This window comes from Perca fluviatilis, chromosome 11, assembly GCF_010015445.1.
Source record: "Perca fluviatilis chromosome 11, GENO_Pfluv_1.0, whole genome shotgun sequence".
NCBI classification, from domain to species: domain Eukaryota; kingdom Metazoa; phylum Chordata; class Actinopteri; order Perciformes; family Percidae; genus Perca; species Perca fluviatilis.
In genome coordinates, this window is record NC_053122.1 from 6,897,684 (window position 1) to 6,914,971 (window position 17,288).

General features: G+C 42.2%; 1 protein-coding gene across 2 annotated transcripts in view; it reads left to right on the forward strand.

Moving 5' to 3' along the window:
- The window catches only part of LOC120568216 (glycogen debranching enzyme-like), a 58,144-nt gene that overhangs the window by 6,697 nt on the left and 34,159 nt on the right, over positions 1-17,288 (forward strand). For both annotated transcript variants that reach the window (XM_039815572.1, XM_039815571.1), the window contains exons 2-9: positions 888-1,013; positions 2,649-2,859; positions 4,589-4,758; positions 5,912-6,115; positions 10,080-10,261; positions 12,406-12,517; positions 13,935-14,061; positions 15,093-15,195. In XM_039815572.1, coding sequence (XP_039671506.1) covers positions 926-1,013; positions 2,649-2,859; positions 4,589-4,758; positions 5,912-6,115; positions 10,080-10,261; positions 12,406-12,517; positions 13,935-14,061; positions 15,093-15,195 — 1,197 coding nt within the window. In that variant the 5' untranslated portion in view covers positions 888-925. The remainder of the gene's footprint in view (positions 1-887; positions 1,014-2,648; positions 2,860-4,588; positions 4,759-5,911; positions 6,116-10,079; positions 10,262-12,405; positions 12,518-13,934; positions 14,062-15,092; positions 15,196-17,288) is intronic.

Consider the following 17,288-nt stretch of genomic DNA (forward strand, 5'->3'; position numbering starts at 1 on the left):
ACACGAGTGTTGCTGTGGCCGGGTTGACTCAGTGGTAGAGCAGGCGCACATGTACTGAGAGGTTTATGCCTCGACGCAGAGGTCCAGGGTTCGAATCCGACCTGTGACTATTTCCTGCATGTCTTCCCTCTCTCTCTCTCCCCTTTCTCACCTAGCTGTCCTATCAAAATAAAGGCAGAAAAAGACCCCAAAAAACAGTGTTGCCAACATGGACGTTATAGAGCGCCCCCTGGTGGACAAACTATGCAACGCCAACACTCATAACGTGGTTGAAGGGTGTTTCGTCCGTTTTTATTTTTATTTTTTTTAAATATTCATTTATCGGCCAATATAAATGCAGTTACCGATAGTTTGGAAAATGCCTACTATCGATAATAACCGATATATCGGTCGGGCTCTATTTGATGGGAGGAAAACGTGCTCTGGTTTAATGGCATTTCTTTAAACCAATCGCAATCGTCTAAGAGCCGCTGCAAAACAGAAAACTCAGATTGGACAGATAGTCTAGCTAGCTGTCTGGATTCACCCTGCAGAGATCTTAGGAGCAGTCAACCATAGTCCTCACAAATCCACCGGAGGTTAGAACGCCAACACAAAGAAAGCGGAAGGAAACGGAAATAATACAAGCATCCGGGGGAATTTCCTGCGGCACCGGAGCGATCCCGGAAATGGAACGTCGAGGATGTAGACTACTGCCAATGTACGGCCAACGCATTGCTCCACATAGCATTGTTGAATACCACTGATTTGACAAGAAGCATGTCCTCGTGGTTAAGGGACATGGTACAGTTTAGGAACTATTTCATACAGATTAGAAACCAATTTACTAAGTGTTTTGTATGTAAATGGTTTTAACTATTTCGCAACGTGCATTTCCCTGATTACAGGAGGCCAGGGATCAGTTCACTTTGAAGATCATCTCAAGATGTTGCCTCAACACCTGAAGCAGATCCGAGTCCTAATGCTTAACGACAAGGAGAATTTGGAGAGGACTCTGTTCAGACTTGAACAAGGTAACACAATTTTTCTTTTACACAGCTGTGCTTTCGGTGTTGCGCTTAACCTAATGCCTGAATGTATCAGGGAGGCTGCTCAGCCTCGCAAAGCATTTATTCGGATCTATGTTTATTGCCTTCTACGTTTCCAGTAGCCTGGGAAAACCATGACGAACTTCCGGCAAATTTGAGATTTGCTCTGCAAGTCAGTCTGCCCAAGAGCCCGTTCAAGCCCATTTCCATTTTCCAAATCGAGGCACCAATCACGACCGTTTACACAAAGACGATAGCGCAGAGATGGCGAACACCTTTTTGTTTACATTTAACATGGCGGCCACCGAAGCGCAGCAACCCGTTGATGCCGCTGTCGCTGTTACGTCACTGATTGGTTGAAGGACTATCCAATTGCGCCCAGAGGCATTTGAGCGACATCAGTTGATGACGCCCCTTGGGAAATGCGCTGTGAATGAAGCTTGCCTCAGACCCACTCTCAGTTACAACTGAGAAGGGTCTGGTGTCAACGGGGCTAGCATTTACAGTGCTCAGCATAAGTGAATGCACCCATGCTAAAGTTGACTAGAAAGAGGAATAAAAAAATCATCCTTTGTAAATTGATCTTAATGCCTTTTATTAAAAAAATGAGGAATAAAATCCAACCTTTAAGGACACTTAGGATATTTTTATTTTTAAAGGCCAGTTATCTCATGGATCCAGGATACTATGCATCCTGATAAAGTTCCCTTGGCCTTTGGAATTAAAATAGCCCCCCCCACATCATCACATACCCTTCACCATACCTAGAGATTGGTATGGTGTTATCTCAGTTAGCCTAATAGCTGTATTGATTTGCATTGAGAGATGATCTTATGTAAAGTGCCCCATGCCAATCTCTAGGTATGGTGAAGGGTATGTGATGATGGAGGGATTTTAGTCAACCACCAGAACCGGAGAGAGTGCAGAGAGGGACACCGGGTCATACAACAAAGGACACCACCCTCAAACTAGGGGCCTCAAACTTGGCTTTGTGACACTTGGACAGGGAGACCAAATGTCAACGACCAGTTGACATTTCCAGGACTCTGAACCTGATAGGGATTGTGTGGACTGGACTATATATAGACAAACCTTTCATGGTCCAGACTCTGGAGGACCAGTTTCTTTGGCTAACATCAATATGAGTAACTGTATTTGAAATGTGTTCATTTTTGTTTGTTTCAGAGCTGTGTGTGTGTGTGTGTGTGTGTGTGTGTGTGTGTGTGTGTGTGTGTGTGTGTGTGTGTGTGTGTGTGTGTGTGTGTGTGTGTGTGTGGGTGTGTGTGTGTGTGTGTGTGTGTGTGTGTGTGTGTGTGTGTGTGTGTGTGTGTGTGTATACACAGGAACTGTTCTAGAGACAGTGTGTGATGGCAGTAGGCTGTGTGTGTGTGTGTGTGTGTGTGTGTGTGTGTGTACACACACTATAGAAGGCCAGTATGAATGGGGGAGGAAGCAAATAACCAGGCTCATAAGAGTTTTTTTCCCCCAATTATATTGACACTGTCATTCACAAACATTACTTAATGGCACAGCCAAAAGCATTTAAACATACCAGTTTGTCTTTCATGGATGCCACGTGTTGATATAAAGCAATTAATCAAAAAGCATCTTCCTCTTCAGGGTTTGAGCTCCAGTTCCGCCTCGGTCCGAGCCTTCAGGGGAAGAGGGTCATGGTGCACACCAACTATCCAATTGAAGGAAAGGAGTTTGAGCGAAACAACTTCCGCGTTTTGGGGTGGAGCTACCCAACAGGAAGGGAGGATGACTCTGATAAGTTCTGCTCTCTGGACCTCAAGATGGCCGGGTCCTATCAGTACTACTTTGGATATGGGTAAGACCCTCCTGATAACCTGTCTTTTAAATGTTACAGTCATGGCTAAAAATGACAACAGAAATAAACAACTTCATTTTGCCGACTACACACTTTTCCGCTATTCAAATCAACTGACATCCTGTCTACCGGGAAGTCATTTTAGTGTTAGTGCGATGTCCCGGTGATTCGGTCCATAGTACTTAAAGGTCCATGACATGGTGCTCTTTGGATGCTTTTATATAGACCTTAGTGGTCCCCTAATACTGTATCTGAAGTCTCTTTTATATAGACCTTAGTGGTTCCCTAATACTGTATCTGAAGTCCATATAGACCTAGTGCCCTAATATGTATCTGAAGTCTCTTTTATATAGACCTTAGTGGTTCCTAATACTGTATCTGAAGTCTCTTTTATATAGACCTTAGTGGTTCCCTAATACTGTATCTGAAGTCTCTTTTATATAGACCTTAGTGGTTCCCTAATACTGTATCTGAAGTCTCTTTTATATAGGCCTTAGTGGTCCCCTAATACTGTATCTGAAGTCTCTTTTATATAGACCTTAGTGGTCCCCTAATACTGTATCTGAAGTCTCTTTTATATAGACCTTAGTGGTTCCCTAATACTGTATCTGAAGTCTCTTTCCTATAATTCAGCCTTGGTGCAGAATTACAGCCACTAGAGCCAGTCCCACAATGAGCTTTCCTTAGGATGTGCCATTTCTGTGTCTGTAGCTATTGAGGAGGAGAGGGGGGGGGCAAGGTGGAGGGTGGTGGTGTGGCCTTGACCAACTGCCACTTTGCTCGTTTGAAAGCCATGATGTCTCTCTCTCATGGGTGGGCCAAATTCTCTGGGCGGGCAAAGCAGAGAAAGGGGAGGTAACCTTGCTCCTTATGACCTCATAAGGAGAAGATTCCAGATCGGCCCATCTGAGCTTTCATTTTCTCAAAGGCAGAGCAGGATACCCAGGGCTCGGTTTACACCTATCACCATTTCTAGTCACTGGGGGACCATAGGCAGGCTGGGGGAACTCATATTAATGTTAAAAAACCTCATAAAGTGACATTTTCATGCCATGGGACTTTTAATAGTCCTCTGGGATGTCTTTGTTAATGTTGGTATGTTGGCTTTCTTTTCTGCTCAGTCACTGTATGATACTAGTAAGTGCTTGTGAACTGGTAATGACACGAGCTTCCTTACATCCATTCGGTCCAGTATTTTACTGTAATAATAATAACAATACATTTTATTTATATAGCGCTTTACATGGTACTCAAAGACACTTTACAGGGGGCGACCTCTAGCTCAGCCAGTAGAGTGTGCGCCCCATGTAGGCTGAGGCCTTGACAGTGGCCCGGGTTCGTCCCTCCTCTTACTCCCCTTTCCCGTCTTCAAGCTGTCCTGTCGATTTAAAGGCCATAAAAAGCTCAAAAAATTATCTTAAAAACAACACTTTACAGTAAAACCAGCACATATAGCACATTAAAAACAGATAAGCAATAAAACCAACGCATTAAACAAGCATATTAAAAGCAATTAAAACCAGTAACTATGAGGCGAGGTGAGAAATGTAAGACTATTGTATGTGGAAAGCTAATCTGAAGGAGGTGTGTTTTGATTGGTGTTTTTGAATGTGTCCAGGTCAGTACAGTCCTGGATGTGTATGGGTAGGGAGTTCCAGAGGGAGGGGGGGCTGCAACGGTGAAAGCTCTGTCCCCCCCTCTGTCATCATTTACATTTCTTTTCCCACAGAGCCACCGAGCGGTCAGGCGGAGGATACATCGTAGTCGACCCAGTTCTTCGCGTTGGAGCGGATAACGACATCCTCCCATTAGACTGCATCACCATCCAGACCTACCTGTCCAAATGTCTGGGACACTTAGATGACTGGCCAGATAGACTGAGAGTAGCCAAGGAGTCAGGTGTGTGTGTGGGTGTGGTGTGTGTGGGTGTGTTTTTATTTAATTTTTTTGTGGAAATGGGTCAGTTCCCTGGAGTGGTTAATGACTTCAGGAAAAGAAATAATTCATAAGAATGTCTGTAACCCTCAGCCTGAACCTGAGAGGTCACTGGATCATATTGACAGCCAGTTTACAATATCTTTTTTTTTTTTTTTAAGGACCTTTCACACTTACCTTGTGTGGTCTGGATTTTCTGACTTCTCAGTTTGATCTGAACCAAAATTACGAGCGTGAAACCTCCCTCGGACCACGGTCCAGACGAAACAGCCAGAAATTTGGTCCGACGAAAAGAGGTGGAATTGGTCCGGATCAAACTGAACCATGGTCCGGTTCATTTAAAGTGTGAAAGCTGTGTGTGTGTGTGTGTGTGTGTGTGTGTGTGTGTGTGTGTGTGTGTGTGTGTGTGTGTGTGTGTGTGTGTGTGTGTGTGTGTGTGTGTGTGTGTGTGTGTGTGTGTGTGTGTGTGTGTGTGTGTGTGTGTGTGTGTGTGTGTGTGTGTGTGTGTGTGTGTGTGTGTGTGTGTGTGTGTGTGTGTGTGTGTGTGTGTGTGTGTGTGTGTGTGTTAGGGTTGGGTACGATGGTTTTTACGATTCCGATTTAAAATGATTTCGATACCTAAACCGATTCTTGAAAAAGTGTAATATGTTTACTAGCAATCACGTGCAATGAATGGTTAATATGCTTTTTTACGTCCGTTTTGGTGAGCCCAGAGGGAAAATATGGCGTTTTAAAAGTAGCCTACATATACGGTAGCTAGCTAACGGTAGACTACAGAGAAAGTGAGATATTTTTACGTCTGTTTCGGAGCAACGGGGGGGGAAATATTTCAGTCAGGACACATTAAGTGGAACCAAAATGAGGAACCGAAATTTGTGTTCTAATCCGGTCCGATCCCTACCGGTTGCGGAGGTACAGGTTCCATAGTGGAACCAGGTTTCGGTACCCAACCCCAGTGTATGTACAGCTACTGTTCTAGAGACAGTGTGTGAAGGCATCACTCCACTGTATCCTGTTCTGGGTACAATGGATTCACATTATCATTATTAGTAGTAATATTAACCAGTATGCTGCATCTGCTTAATACTTGTGTGTATGTTGGTTTTTTTTCTTACAGGGTACAACATGATCCACTTCACACCTCTGCAGACTCTAGGAGAGTCCAGGTCCTGTTACTCCTTGGCAGACCAGCTCAACTTTAACCCTGAGTTTAGCCCCCCCGGTCAGAGCTACAGCTGGGAAGATGTGGGGGCGCTGGTGGAGATGTTAAAGAAGGAATGGAACATGCTGTGTATTACAGATGTGGTGTATAATCACACTGGTGAGTGACTTTATGCACTCTGTATTTCCAGTTAGAGCGGCAGAGATGAATCGATTCATTGTCAACTATTGAATTAATCAGCAACTATTTTCATAGCGTATTTTCATTGGTTTGAGTCGTCAGAGTCAAAATTCGCTGATTCCAGCTTCTAAAATTGGGAATGGTTTTAGTTTCTTCTCTCCTCTGTGACAGTAAACTGAATATCTTTGAAATGTGGACAAAACAAGACATTTGAGGACGTCATCTTGGGCTTTGGGAAAACACAGATTTTTGGACATTTTTTGACATTTTATAGATCATCATCAACTAATTGATTATCGAGAAAATAATCGACAGATTAATCTACTATAAAAATAATCGTTATTTATTATATATTTGCATTTCCAATTGGTTTACAGCCCAGCCATAGTGGAGACCATACTGAAATACAACACACTTAGAAGAACATTTAGTGGAGATTAAAATGTTTCTGCTTAATTATGAAAATGTTCTTGGATTTCCATCAAGGCCCAATGTATAAACCATTGCTTTAATATGGATACAGACATGATATAATCATACTGAAGTGTGTAGAGTGTAAGTGGTCCTCTTAAACAGTAGTTGCAGCACCTGTCCATGATCTCACAGGTAATATATTCAAGTATCCACTTCTATTTGATATGAGCACCTTATAAATTGAATATATTCCAGTGCTTGTCGATTATGATACGTTTACTTTTATAGGGCTGAACAGGCTTTTAGGTCACTTGAGGTGATGGTGATAGTAGTGCAGGTTAACAGAGTTCATTAACCTTATCTTATATTGACAGTGAGTGTGTTTACATTAGTTTATCTTGCAGAGGGCATGATCAGATCCAGTTAAGTGAAACCCTTTTTTTGTTCCCTGAAGTTGAGTCCTGAAACTATGTAACTGCGGTAAGGATACATCAAGAAAGAGAAGGATATGATTTAGGTTGCTTTCATACCCGAGCAGTTTGGTCAGTTTAACTTAAACCAAGGAGCATTTCGTGGGATTGTCCGGTTCGTTTGGGCTGGTGTGAAAGCTCATCCGAAACTCTGGTGCGGATCAAACAAACAAACTCTGGTCCGCTTGAAAACGGGGGTCTCGGTTCGCTTCCAAGTGAACTAGAGTTCGGTTCACTTTAGGTGAGGATCCGATCCAACCCAAATACAGAAAGTGAACCAAAAAGCAGAGCATTTACTAACCTGCAATTTCAAACTTGCACACAATTTACGAACTTGTATACAAATTAAAGTGCTCATATTATGGTTCAGGTTCATAATTGTATTTAGAGGTTATATCAGAATAGGTTTACATGGTTTAATTTTCAAAAAAACACCATATTTTTGTTGTACTGTACATTGCTGCAGCTCCTCTTTTCACCCTGTGTGTTGAGCTCTCTGTTTTAGCTACAGAGTGAGACCTCTCACTTCTGTTCCATCTTTGTTGGGAGTCGTACATGCGCAGTACCTAGGTAAGGACTACTAGCCAGTCAGAAGCAGAGTATGAGGGCGTGCCCTGATAGTACCTAGGTAAGGACTACTAGCCATTCAGAAGTATGAGGGCATGCCCTGACAGTAGCTAGGTAAGGACTACTAGCCAGTCAGAAGCAGAGTATGAGGGCGTGCCCTGACAGTAGCTAGGTAAGGACTACTAGCCAGTCAGAAGCAGAGTATGAGGGCATGCCATGCTAGCCGCTAGGCGAGCATTAAAACGTGTGTTACAAAGTGACGAATGTTTCTGTCTCTGAAGTAAAGGCTGGACTACAATAGAGCTGTTTGGAGCAGTTGGTGAACAGTGTTTTCTGTTGGAGATGGTAAGTCCCTTTGGGGGGGACTTTGGGCTTTTTCACTTCGTAAACCTATAACGTGCACAAAAAAGATATATAACACAATAAAGGAAAGGGAAAAAGCCAAAAAGCATAATATGAGCACTTTAAGGGATGATAACTTTCAGATCCATAATCTGTTCTGAGCACACATCGCTGGTCGTCTGTGTGACATCATCATCTCTCTCTCTCCTTTACTCGCTGTCTGTCAGCTGCTCACATTGTTCGCCGTCTTCTAAAATATTAGAAACATTAAAGCAAAACCAGAAAACCGAAGACCTTATACAGTTTGCGTTGCTCTATTATTTCGAAGACCAGGAAGTATTGGCAAGTTTCACTCGGATATTCTGGCCAATAAACAAGTTTCAACTGCGTGACATTTGTTTGCAATGCAGTGTGAGTGCAAACTGAACCAAATGAAAAATGCAACAATGTTCACCCCCGAAATTGCACCGGGGTCTACCAAACTATAGGTGTGAAAGCGCCCCAAGTCTTCAAAAGCAAAATAAGCTTTAGAATCCATCAGAGAGAGCATTTCTTTCTCTCTTAAGGTTTTAAAGGTCTTAAGGATTTTTCTTTCTCTCTCTCACACACACATACACACACATTGTGAAGTATGTGGTTTGTGTGTGTGTGTGTGAGCAGCATGCTAAATCAGGAACAAACCTCACATTGCTAAAGAGGCCACTGGCTTTAAGCCGGAAAGCAGAGCGACTAGACTTGATTTATGTTTAACTGCAGCAGCTTATGGATCCAAAGTGAATGCACTAACATGAAAGTAACTGAAAGGACACTGCAGCTCTAACCCAGGAGAGTGAGCCCTCTCCTACAGTTATGTTACCGTGTCCTCCTTGTTTACTCATCTACTCTTATCACCTCCTTTCCCAGAAAAGGTCAAGCCGTAAAATGAGCCTGACTAAAAGGTTAGAGACTGACCGAGTGGTCAGTCTATCTGTAGATCTCTACAAACGTCTTTTTTTCTTCTTCCATATGGTAGCCTTTTCTAAACTCTCTAAATCAGGCTGGTTCATGCTCTGCTGCTGAACATATAGAATTGTATGATTAGACATTATGATCAAAGGCAGGGTTGGCAAGCATTTCCGTTATGGCGACTCCTTCGCTCATTTTCGGAATCCTTTGTCGCCTTTTGGAGGAGGATTGTGACTCGTTTGTAAGAAAAAGCACTCGCTGAGATCCTCACGTTTCATTCAAATATACGAGATTTATCATGTCAAAAAAATAAATCCTCCGTGGTTGGCTTTCAACATAACATAAAATGAACGTAGGTATTCTTTTATAAGCCAAAGAACTAAGGATTTTCGTGATAAGGTGGCTTGCCCTTACTGCACATATTATAACGACCATTATGATTTGTTGCACAACGGGCAGTGTGCAATTTGGTTGGCTAGTGGCAGTCTCAGAGTGATGCAGCAGTCTGTGTCTGTGTACTTTATTTCCGGGATTGTTCAGATGCTGCTGGAAATTCTGCCGAATGTCCCTTATTTTCGGCTGGATGTCCGTTACTTTCTGCTTTTTTTGTGTTGCCGTTCTAACCTCTGGTGGATTTCTGAGGACTACGGTTAACTGGTAAATCCAGACAGCTAGCTAGACTATCTGTCCTATCTGAGTCTTCTCTCGCACGACTAAAACTACTTTTGAACGTACACGTGTTCCACCAAAACAAGTTCCTTCCTGAGGCTATTTTGCAGCGGCACCGTGGCTCCTTCTGGCGCCTAGCCCCGCCCAAGACGATTGTGATTGGTTTAAAGAAATGCCAATAAACCAGAGCACGTTTTTTCTCCCATCCCGGAATGCTGTGTGGACTCGCCAGACCCTCATCCGCAGCACTGTGGAGGAAGGTCTGGCTATGAGAGACTATTGCGGATGCAACATGATAATTTAAAACCAATTCGGTTTTCAACAAAGACTATAAATTCAATTATGTCTTTTTCATTGGCGTTTCGGTTATAAATGCTATTCAATCTAGGGAACTATGTTAGAGTTTCTGATGATTCCTTTCTGGCTCATGCTCACCGTTGTTGCCAACTATTTTCAAGTATGTGTTCCAGCATTATATCATTAAATCACTAAATGGTGGTGATTCTGATTCAGCGTTCCTCTTGTTTTTTTTGCAGCTGCTAACAGTGGGTGGATCAAAGAACATCCAGAGTGTGGGTACAACCTGGTGAACTCTCCCCACCTGCGACCAGCCTGGGTCTTAGATAGAGCTCTGTGGCATTTAACAACCAGAGTAGCAGAGGGACGCTATGAAGCTAAAGGACTTCCTGCTGATATAACCAACGAGAGCCATCTGAATGTGAGTAAACACAGTTCAGCTGGACACGCACTGCACAGCTGTACAGACAGGGTTCAAAATAATTTTTTTCGTTCACCAGCCAAATGGGTAGTGAATGTTCAGATGTTACCAGCCACTCAATAGCATTACCATTGTTTTTTTGACTGGTGGGTGAAGCATATCTACCAGCCACTTGCATATTTTACCAGCATTTGGCTAGCTAGATGGTGCTAATGTTGAACCCTGTGTGCAGACTATAGAAAGAGTAGACATGACACACTTCATGACCGTTGTAGGTAGGGGTGGGGGAAAAAATCGATACAACATAGTATCGCAATATTTTCCGTGGCAATACCGTATCGATACACAGACGCCAAGTATCGATCTTTTATTATATATATGTGTTGGTCTGCTTGACAATCCCATTTTGCAGCAATACAATTGAAATGAGATGAACAAACAGAGAAATGTATCTTTTTAGACAAAACAGATGTTGACAGTTTTCTTTTGGGGACATAATTTGAAATTTGGAAAAATTTGAAGTTGGAAAAAAGGTAATAAATTGCAATATATCGCAGAATATTACAATATCTTTAAAATCGCAATAATATTGTATCGTGACATAAGTATCGTGATGATATCGTATCGTGAGGCCTGTGGTGATTCCCACCCCTAGTTGTAGGGGATACACATGTGACAACCAGTGGGCTTTATAGATCATTTGACAGCATAAGTTAGCGCGCATTCACACTGCCTGCGTCGGCCACCAGACGGTGCGGCGAAAAGGAAGATCTGCCCATTAATTTCAAATGCGTTTAACCTGCAGCGCTGGGAGCTGCAGGGAAGGTGGGGGGGGAAGCCAACAAAAACATGCAGCGGCCTGCGGCGAAAAGTTGAGACCTACTCAACTTTTGGAGAAATGCAACACGACGTGTGGCCAATCATGTAACCGGCGATCAGACTTCTCAGTCTGTTTTGAGGGGGTGTGAGAGTCCCGTACAGTAAACAGGAAACATCGCTGCCTCTATCCCTGCCACAAGAAAGTTTTAAAACACCAAACACAAGCACTTAACTGCCCGGGTGTTTGTGGAACAGCTGACTGTTTCCTGCAACAACAAAGCACTCGCTCGTTTCTTTTCTATCTCCGTGAAATGAAGCTGCCTTCAAGTGCGGTCGGAAATGTTTTGCAGGCCATGAAAGCTATAGTTAATACAGTAAAGTAAAAAAAAAAAGGCTCATTCATTAATATGGATTATTGAGCGCCCGGATAGCTCAGTTGGTAGAGTGTGCGCCCATATGTAGAGGTTTATTCCTTGAAGCAGGGGCCCAGGCTTTCGAATCCAACCTGCTGCAGTTTCCTGCATGTCTTCCATAGACTGTATAATATTAATGGGCCGAGCATGTGTGACGTCACCCATTGGTTTGTGGAGATCTGCTGTGAGTCGTCGAGTTTGCCGTTACAGACGCAGCCATCCTGGTTGTGGATGTGACGATTTTAGACGAGAGGGAGGAGTGAGGGAGGAGCTGCTTACACTCTACGTTACGTTACACACTTTCACTGGCAATCACATCGTAGCCACGCCCTAAAACACCCCCTGCTTTATCGCCGATTTTAAAATCAACGAGACCATAATTCAAGAAATGAACATCATTCTGTATCGCAGAAGACTTAAGACTAGCGATGGAGACCATAAACTCATTAAGAAGATGTTTACTGAGGTAATAAATCAAGTGAGAAGTGGGACACTTTCTCATACACTTCTACACAAACCGACCTCCTTTTGCAACCGCACGTGTCGCACCCTGCTGGAATTCAGAGAGAATGCAGCTTTAAGGCATTTGGCCGAACCGGATGCATTGTCCATTAATATTAACAGTCTATGATGTCTTCCCCCTCTCTCTCCCCATTCATATCTAAGCTGTCCTAGTGATTAAAGGCGGAAGTGCCCAAAAAGGAATCAAAAAGAGAATAATAATAGTGACCATTTGTGTGTTTGCCTCTCTCTCTGTGTGTGTGTGTGTGTGTGTGTGTGTGTGTGTGTGTGTGTGTGTGTGTGTGTGTGTGTGTGTGTGTGTGTGTGTGTGTGTGTGTGTGTGTGTGTGTGTGTGTGTGTGTGTGTGTGTGTGTGTGTGTGTGTGTGTGTGTGTGTGTGTGTGTGTTTCAGGCCATCCGTAGTGTGTTGTGGCAGGACGTGTACCCTCAGCTCAAACTGTGGGAGTTCTACCAGGTCAAAGTGGACGTTGCTGTGGAGCAGTTCAGGACCCTACTGCTAAATGGTCTGTACTGAAGTGTAACTGCAAAACAGTATGCACTTTGTAATGGTTGCAACACTTCAAAGGCATGTCAGCACAGAGCAGCAGCCTCAGTGCATAAACAGGATGTGTTCAGGCACAGAACGCTTGTGTTTGGCAGCACTTAGACCCCAATACACAATTGTTGGAATGACATGCGTAAAACAGGGGAAAAATAAGCCTGAAGCATTAAAATGATTCGATTGAGTTGTATCTGATAGAGTTGCAAAGATTAATCGATTAGTTGTCAACTATTCAATTCATCGCCAACTATTTTGATAATCGATTTGAGTCATTTTGTTTTTTATTAAAAAAAAAAAAAAAAAGAAGGAAGAATTCTCTGATTCCAGCTTCTTAAATGTGAATGTTTTCTAGTCTCTTCTCTCCTCTGTGACAGTAAACTGAATATCTTTGAGTTGGGGACAAAACAAGACATTTGAGGACGTCATCACTGATCGCCATTTTCTGAATTTTATAGACCAAACAACTAATCGATTAATCGAGAAAATAATTGACAGATTAATCGACAATGAAAATAATCGTTGTAAGTTGCAGCCCTAGTATCGGACATGCTTCTCTAATGTGTGTGTATTGGGGATAAGCTCAACCAATCAGCGCGCGTCTCTAATGTGTGTGTATTGGGGATAAGCTCAACCAATCGGCGCGCGTCTCTAATGTGTGCGTATGGCAAGTCGCTCAACCAAGCAGCGCGCAGCTCATCTAAATATTCATAACCATACCATATTTGGAAGAAAAGCTCTTGTTACAAATAGGGCCAAAACACAGGGATGCATAAGGGCCAATAAAATATCAACCAGGCCATTTTCAGCCCAACCAATGTTACATACCCCATTAGGAGACCATAAGGAACAGTGTGAAATACCCTATATAATCATTCTATCACCCTTTTAAGGCGCTGACACACCAGCCCGATTATTGGCCGTCGGACAGTCTGGCGAGGTCGGTGACTCGAGTCTGTTCGGTGTGTTCTGACCCGTCGGCGTTCATTTCGGCCGATTTGACACGTTGAATCGGAAGGCGGGCAGTCGGACTCAATGACCAATCTGATTGGTGGAGTGCTAGCCCTTGACTAGCGAATCAGTGCACTCATGTTACAACACTTACCAGAAATGACGAGCGGGATGAACGCCTCTCAAAATCTGACGAAAATCTTTCAAACTGACCTTTTGTCAATCAAAAAAACAGACAGATTCAGCAACTGCACGGCCTATTTCTTCTTGGTGTGTCAGAGCCTTTAGACGAAATGGATAGCAACACTTGCTGGTCAGTGACCCCTGCTGTACTGATCAATTAGAAAACTGCTAGTGTGCTAATATAGAGACATTTGATTTAGATGCTATTTAACAGACTTAAATTATCCTTTGCGTGTATGTGTTTTCAGGCACCAAGCCAGACCACAGTAAGACCGAGGGGAAGAAGGGTCTGAGGATCATTCAGGACCCACATTACCGTCGTTATGGCAGCACAGTGGACATGGACTCTGCTCTGGAGACCTTTGTACCTCACAGGTCCGTTTTCAAAACTTCAAGTTATGGCCGTTACTTTTCAGACTTTCAGTTTTAGTGGTTCTTTGAGTTCTTTCATTAATTCATGTCTGACAACCAGGCAAGTGTTGTTTTCTTAACTTTGGTAACATATAAAGATTATACAACATTATAGGGGTGCACGATTCAGAAAATGTCACGATTCGATTCAATATCGAAAAAAAACGATTCCCAGTGTGTCAGTTTAGTTACTTTTTCCATGTGATTTCAGTAGACATACAATAAAAAAAAATAAATATATATATATATATATATATGTATATGAATCTATTTTTGGAATTGTATGAATTGATTTTGAATCGGTAGAGCTTGAATCGCGATACGAATGTGAATCGATTTTTTTTTTTGCACACCCCTATAACATTATTTCAGATGTCTGTTTTGTTTGTTACTTCAGTTCATGAAAATTTTAAAATAACATGCGCTTGGATCACTGCCAAAGGCCCTTGCTTTTGTTAACCGTTTCTCAATGAGCTTTTGTTCCCATACATTTGGAGATATTGTATATTCCTGCCTAATAAATCCATTTAGTTAGCCTCAATGCTTTTAACTCAATTAATATTATTCTCTTCTACTTGCAATCTGGCATGTCCAGCTCTAAAATATCAGCTAATCACTTGAAGTGTAGAACCACTGCCCATACACTGAAACAAAAGAAACGTAAACGTTGAACATCAGCAATCGGCACAATATTGTTCACAATGTTCAGCATATGACTTCAGATAACATTGAACATGACAACTTTAAAGTTGACTGCAGGATTATGTCTGTGGTTGGTGTTCCATTGTTAGCCATAAATCATAAATTAGAAAATCAAAAATGCATGCAGTACACACATTCTGTTTACCCGTGCAATTTCCTACCATTGAAACAAGTGTGAACAGGCTCTTTCTGTGTACAATGATGTACAGTATGTATACATATATGTATGTAGCACTTTGCAGAATGTAGAGTAGTGGTATTTTTATATTTTATGATACTTCTCTCTCCATTAGCTCCTCCCCAGAGCACATTGAGGAGTGCTGTGGTTGGCTGAGACAGAAAGTGAACCAGCTGAATGAAGAAAAGCTCCACATTGTGCACCAGCATCAGGAGCAGGTAGGGGAGTGTGTACTGTAGGCACGGTTACTGCCGATGGCGCCTATACAGGGGTTAAAGTGGGCCAGAACGATCCGAAACGCAGTTCCAGCACCTTTTGATTAATAAGTACATATATCTAATGGTAATAAGAATAATTGGTTACACTTTACTTGAAGGTATTTACATAAGAGTGACAAGACACTGTCATGAATGTGTCCTAAACATTATAAACAAGTCCAACGTTTATGACATAACGCTTCTTTTAGTAAGTGTCATTGACAAGTTAGTTAGGGTTAGGGTTAGGGTTCATGTGGTCATGACAGTGTCATGTGTCATGACCGTGTCATGTCACTCTTATGTAGATACCTTCAAGTAAAGTGTTACAGAATAATTTCTCGTTTTTTTTTTTTTTTAAATAACGCCAAATATCCATTCCAGCGTTTCCCTGTTCATTGTCAGCGGTGCAACGCCATGAGTCCATGAACAAGGCAACTGTCTGTGGTGAGTTCACATGTATGTTACATGTAAGAACAGCAGGAGAGTCGCGTCTGGTAACGTCAGTTGAACCGGTAACCGATCATGTAACGCGCTGCAGATCGGGTGTTTTTAGTTGAGCTAGACCAGGGGTCTGCAACCTGCTGCTCTGGGGCCGCATGCAGCTCTTTAGCCCCCTCTCCAGTGGCTCCATGTGGCTTTGACAAGAAACTATATGGAGTCATTCTTACAGTCTCCATTTACGTAACATTTCAGTCAACTAAAATGTGTGTCATAGCCTACGTAATGTGTGTCTACCCCTATCCTCTAAATTCTGCTAAACCTCAATAGCGGTCTTCAGTTTCTGTAGGCTAGCTATGGATTACAAACCCAAATCCAAAAAAAGTCATATTGAAAGCCATTTCCAGAACAAGCACACTGCATTTACAAAAAAAAAAAAGTTGGTTTGAGAGAGAAAGTGATTTCAGAACTGCTGCAAAAAGCAGAGCAGAGCAAATCCACTTTTGAGAATTGAATCAATCGGTCAACAGACAGGGCAATAAAAATGGCAACAAACATAACCATTTTAATAAATGCTCATTTAGACATACTAGGAATGTTGATAGGCTAATTTAGACTCAATAGGCTGTCACTTTCATTATAAGGCTCATATATGTTTTGCTGCTCCAGACAGATTTTAAACTATTGGCTAAAAACCTTGACTTTTGATAGTAAAGGTTGCCGACCCCTGAGCTAGACAGACAGAGTGTATTCTGTTAAAACAGATCGGTGATGCTGTTTTGCCCTCATTGTTCTCCGTGAAGTTCGCTTGGTGTGAATGTAGCACCGGTGTGTTTTATGTGGAGTGACTGCGTCGAACTCCATTTAAAAATAGCCTTTAAATACTAAGCGACCGGTCATACGGCCTCGTTTGCCCGCTGCTGATCTTAGTGTTCCCCCACCTGCCGGATCCCACTTTAACCCCTGCACCTACAGTACAGGCCAAAAGTTTGGACACACCTTCTCATTCAGTGTGTTTCTTTATTTTCATGACTATTTACATTGTAGATTCTCACTGAATGCATCAAAACTATGAATGAACACATATGGAATTATGTACTTAACAAAAAAGTGTGAAATAACTGAAAGCATGTCTTATATTTTAGATTCTTCAAAGTAGCCACCCTTTGCTTTTTTTGATAACTCTGCAAACCCTTGGTGTTCTCTCAATGAGCTTCATGAGGTAGTCACCTGAAATGGTTTTACCTTCACAGGTGTGCTTTGTCAGGGTTCATTAGTGGAATTTTTTCCCTTATTAATAAAGAAAAAAGCAAAGGGTGGCTACTTTGAAGAATCTAAAATATAAGACATGTTTTCAGTTATTTCACACTTTTTTGTTAAGTACATAATTCCATATGTGTTCATTCATAGTTTTGATGCCTTCAGTGAGAATCTACAATGTAAATAGTCATGAAAATAAAAAGGAAACGCATTGAATGAGAAAGTGTGTCCAAACTTTTGGCCTGTACTGTATATAAATAATAATAATTAGAGTGCAGGCGTACAGAATGATGTGACCAAGCAGTGACCAAGCAGTAAGGTCAGAGATGTCTGAACAACCGTGTGTGAGTGCACAT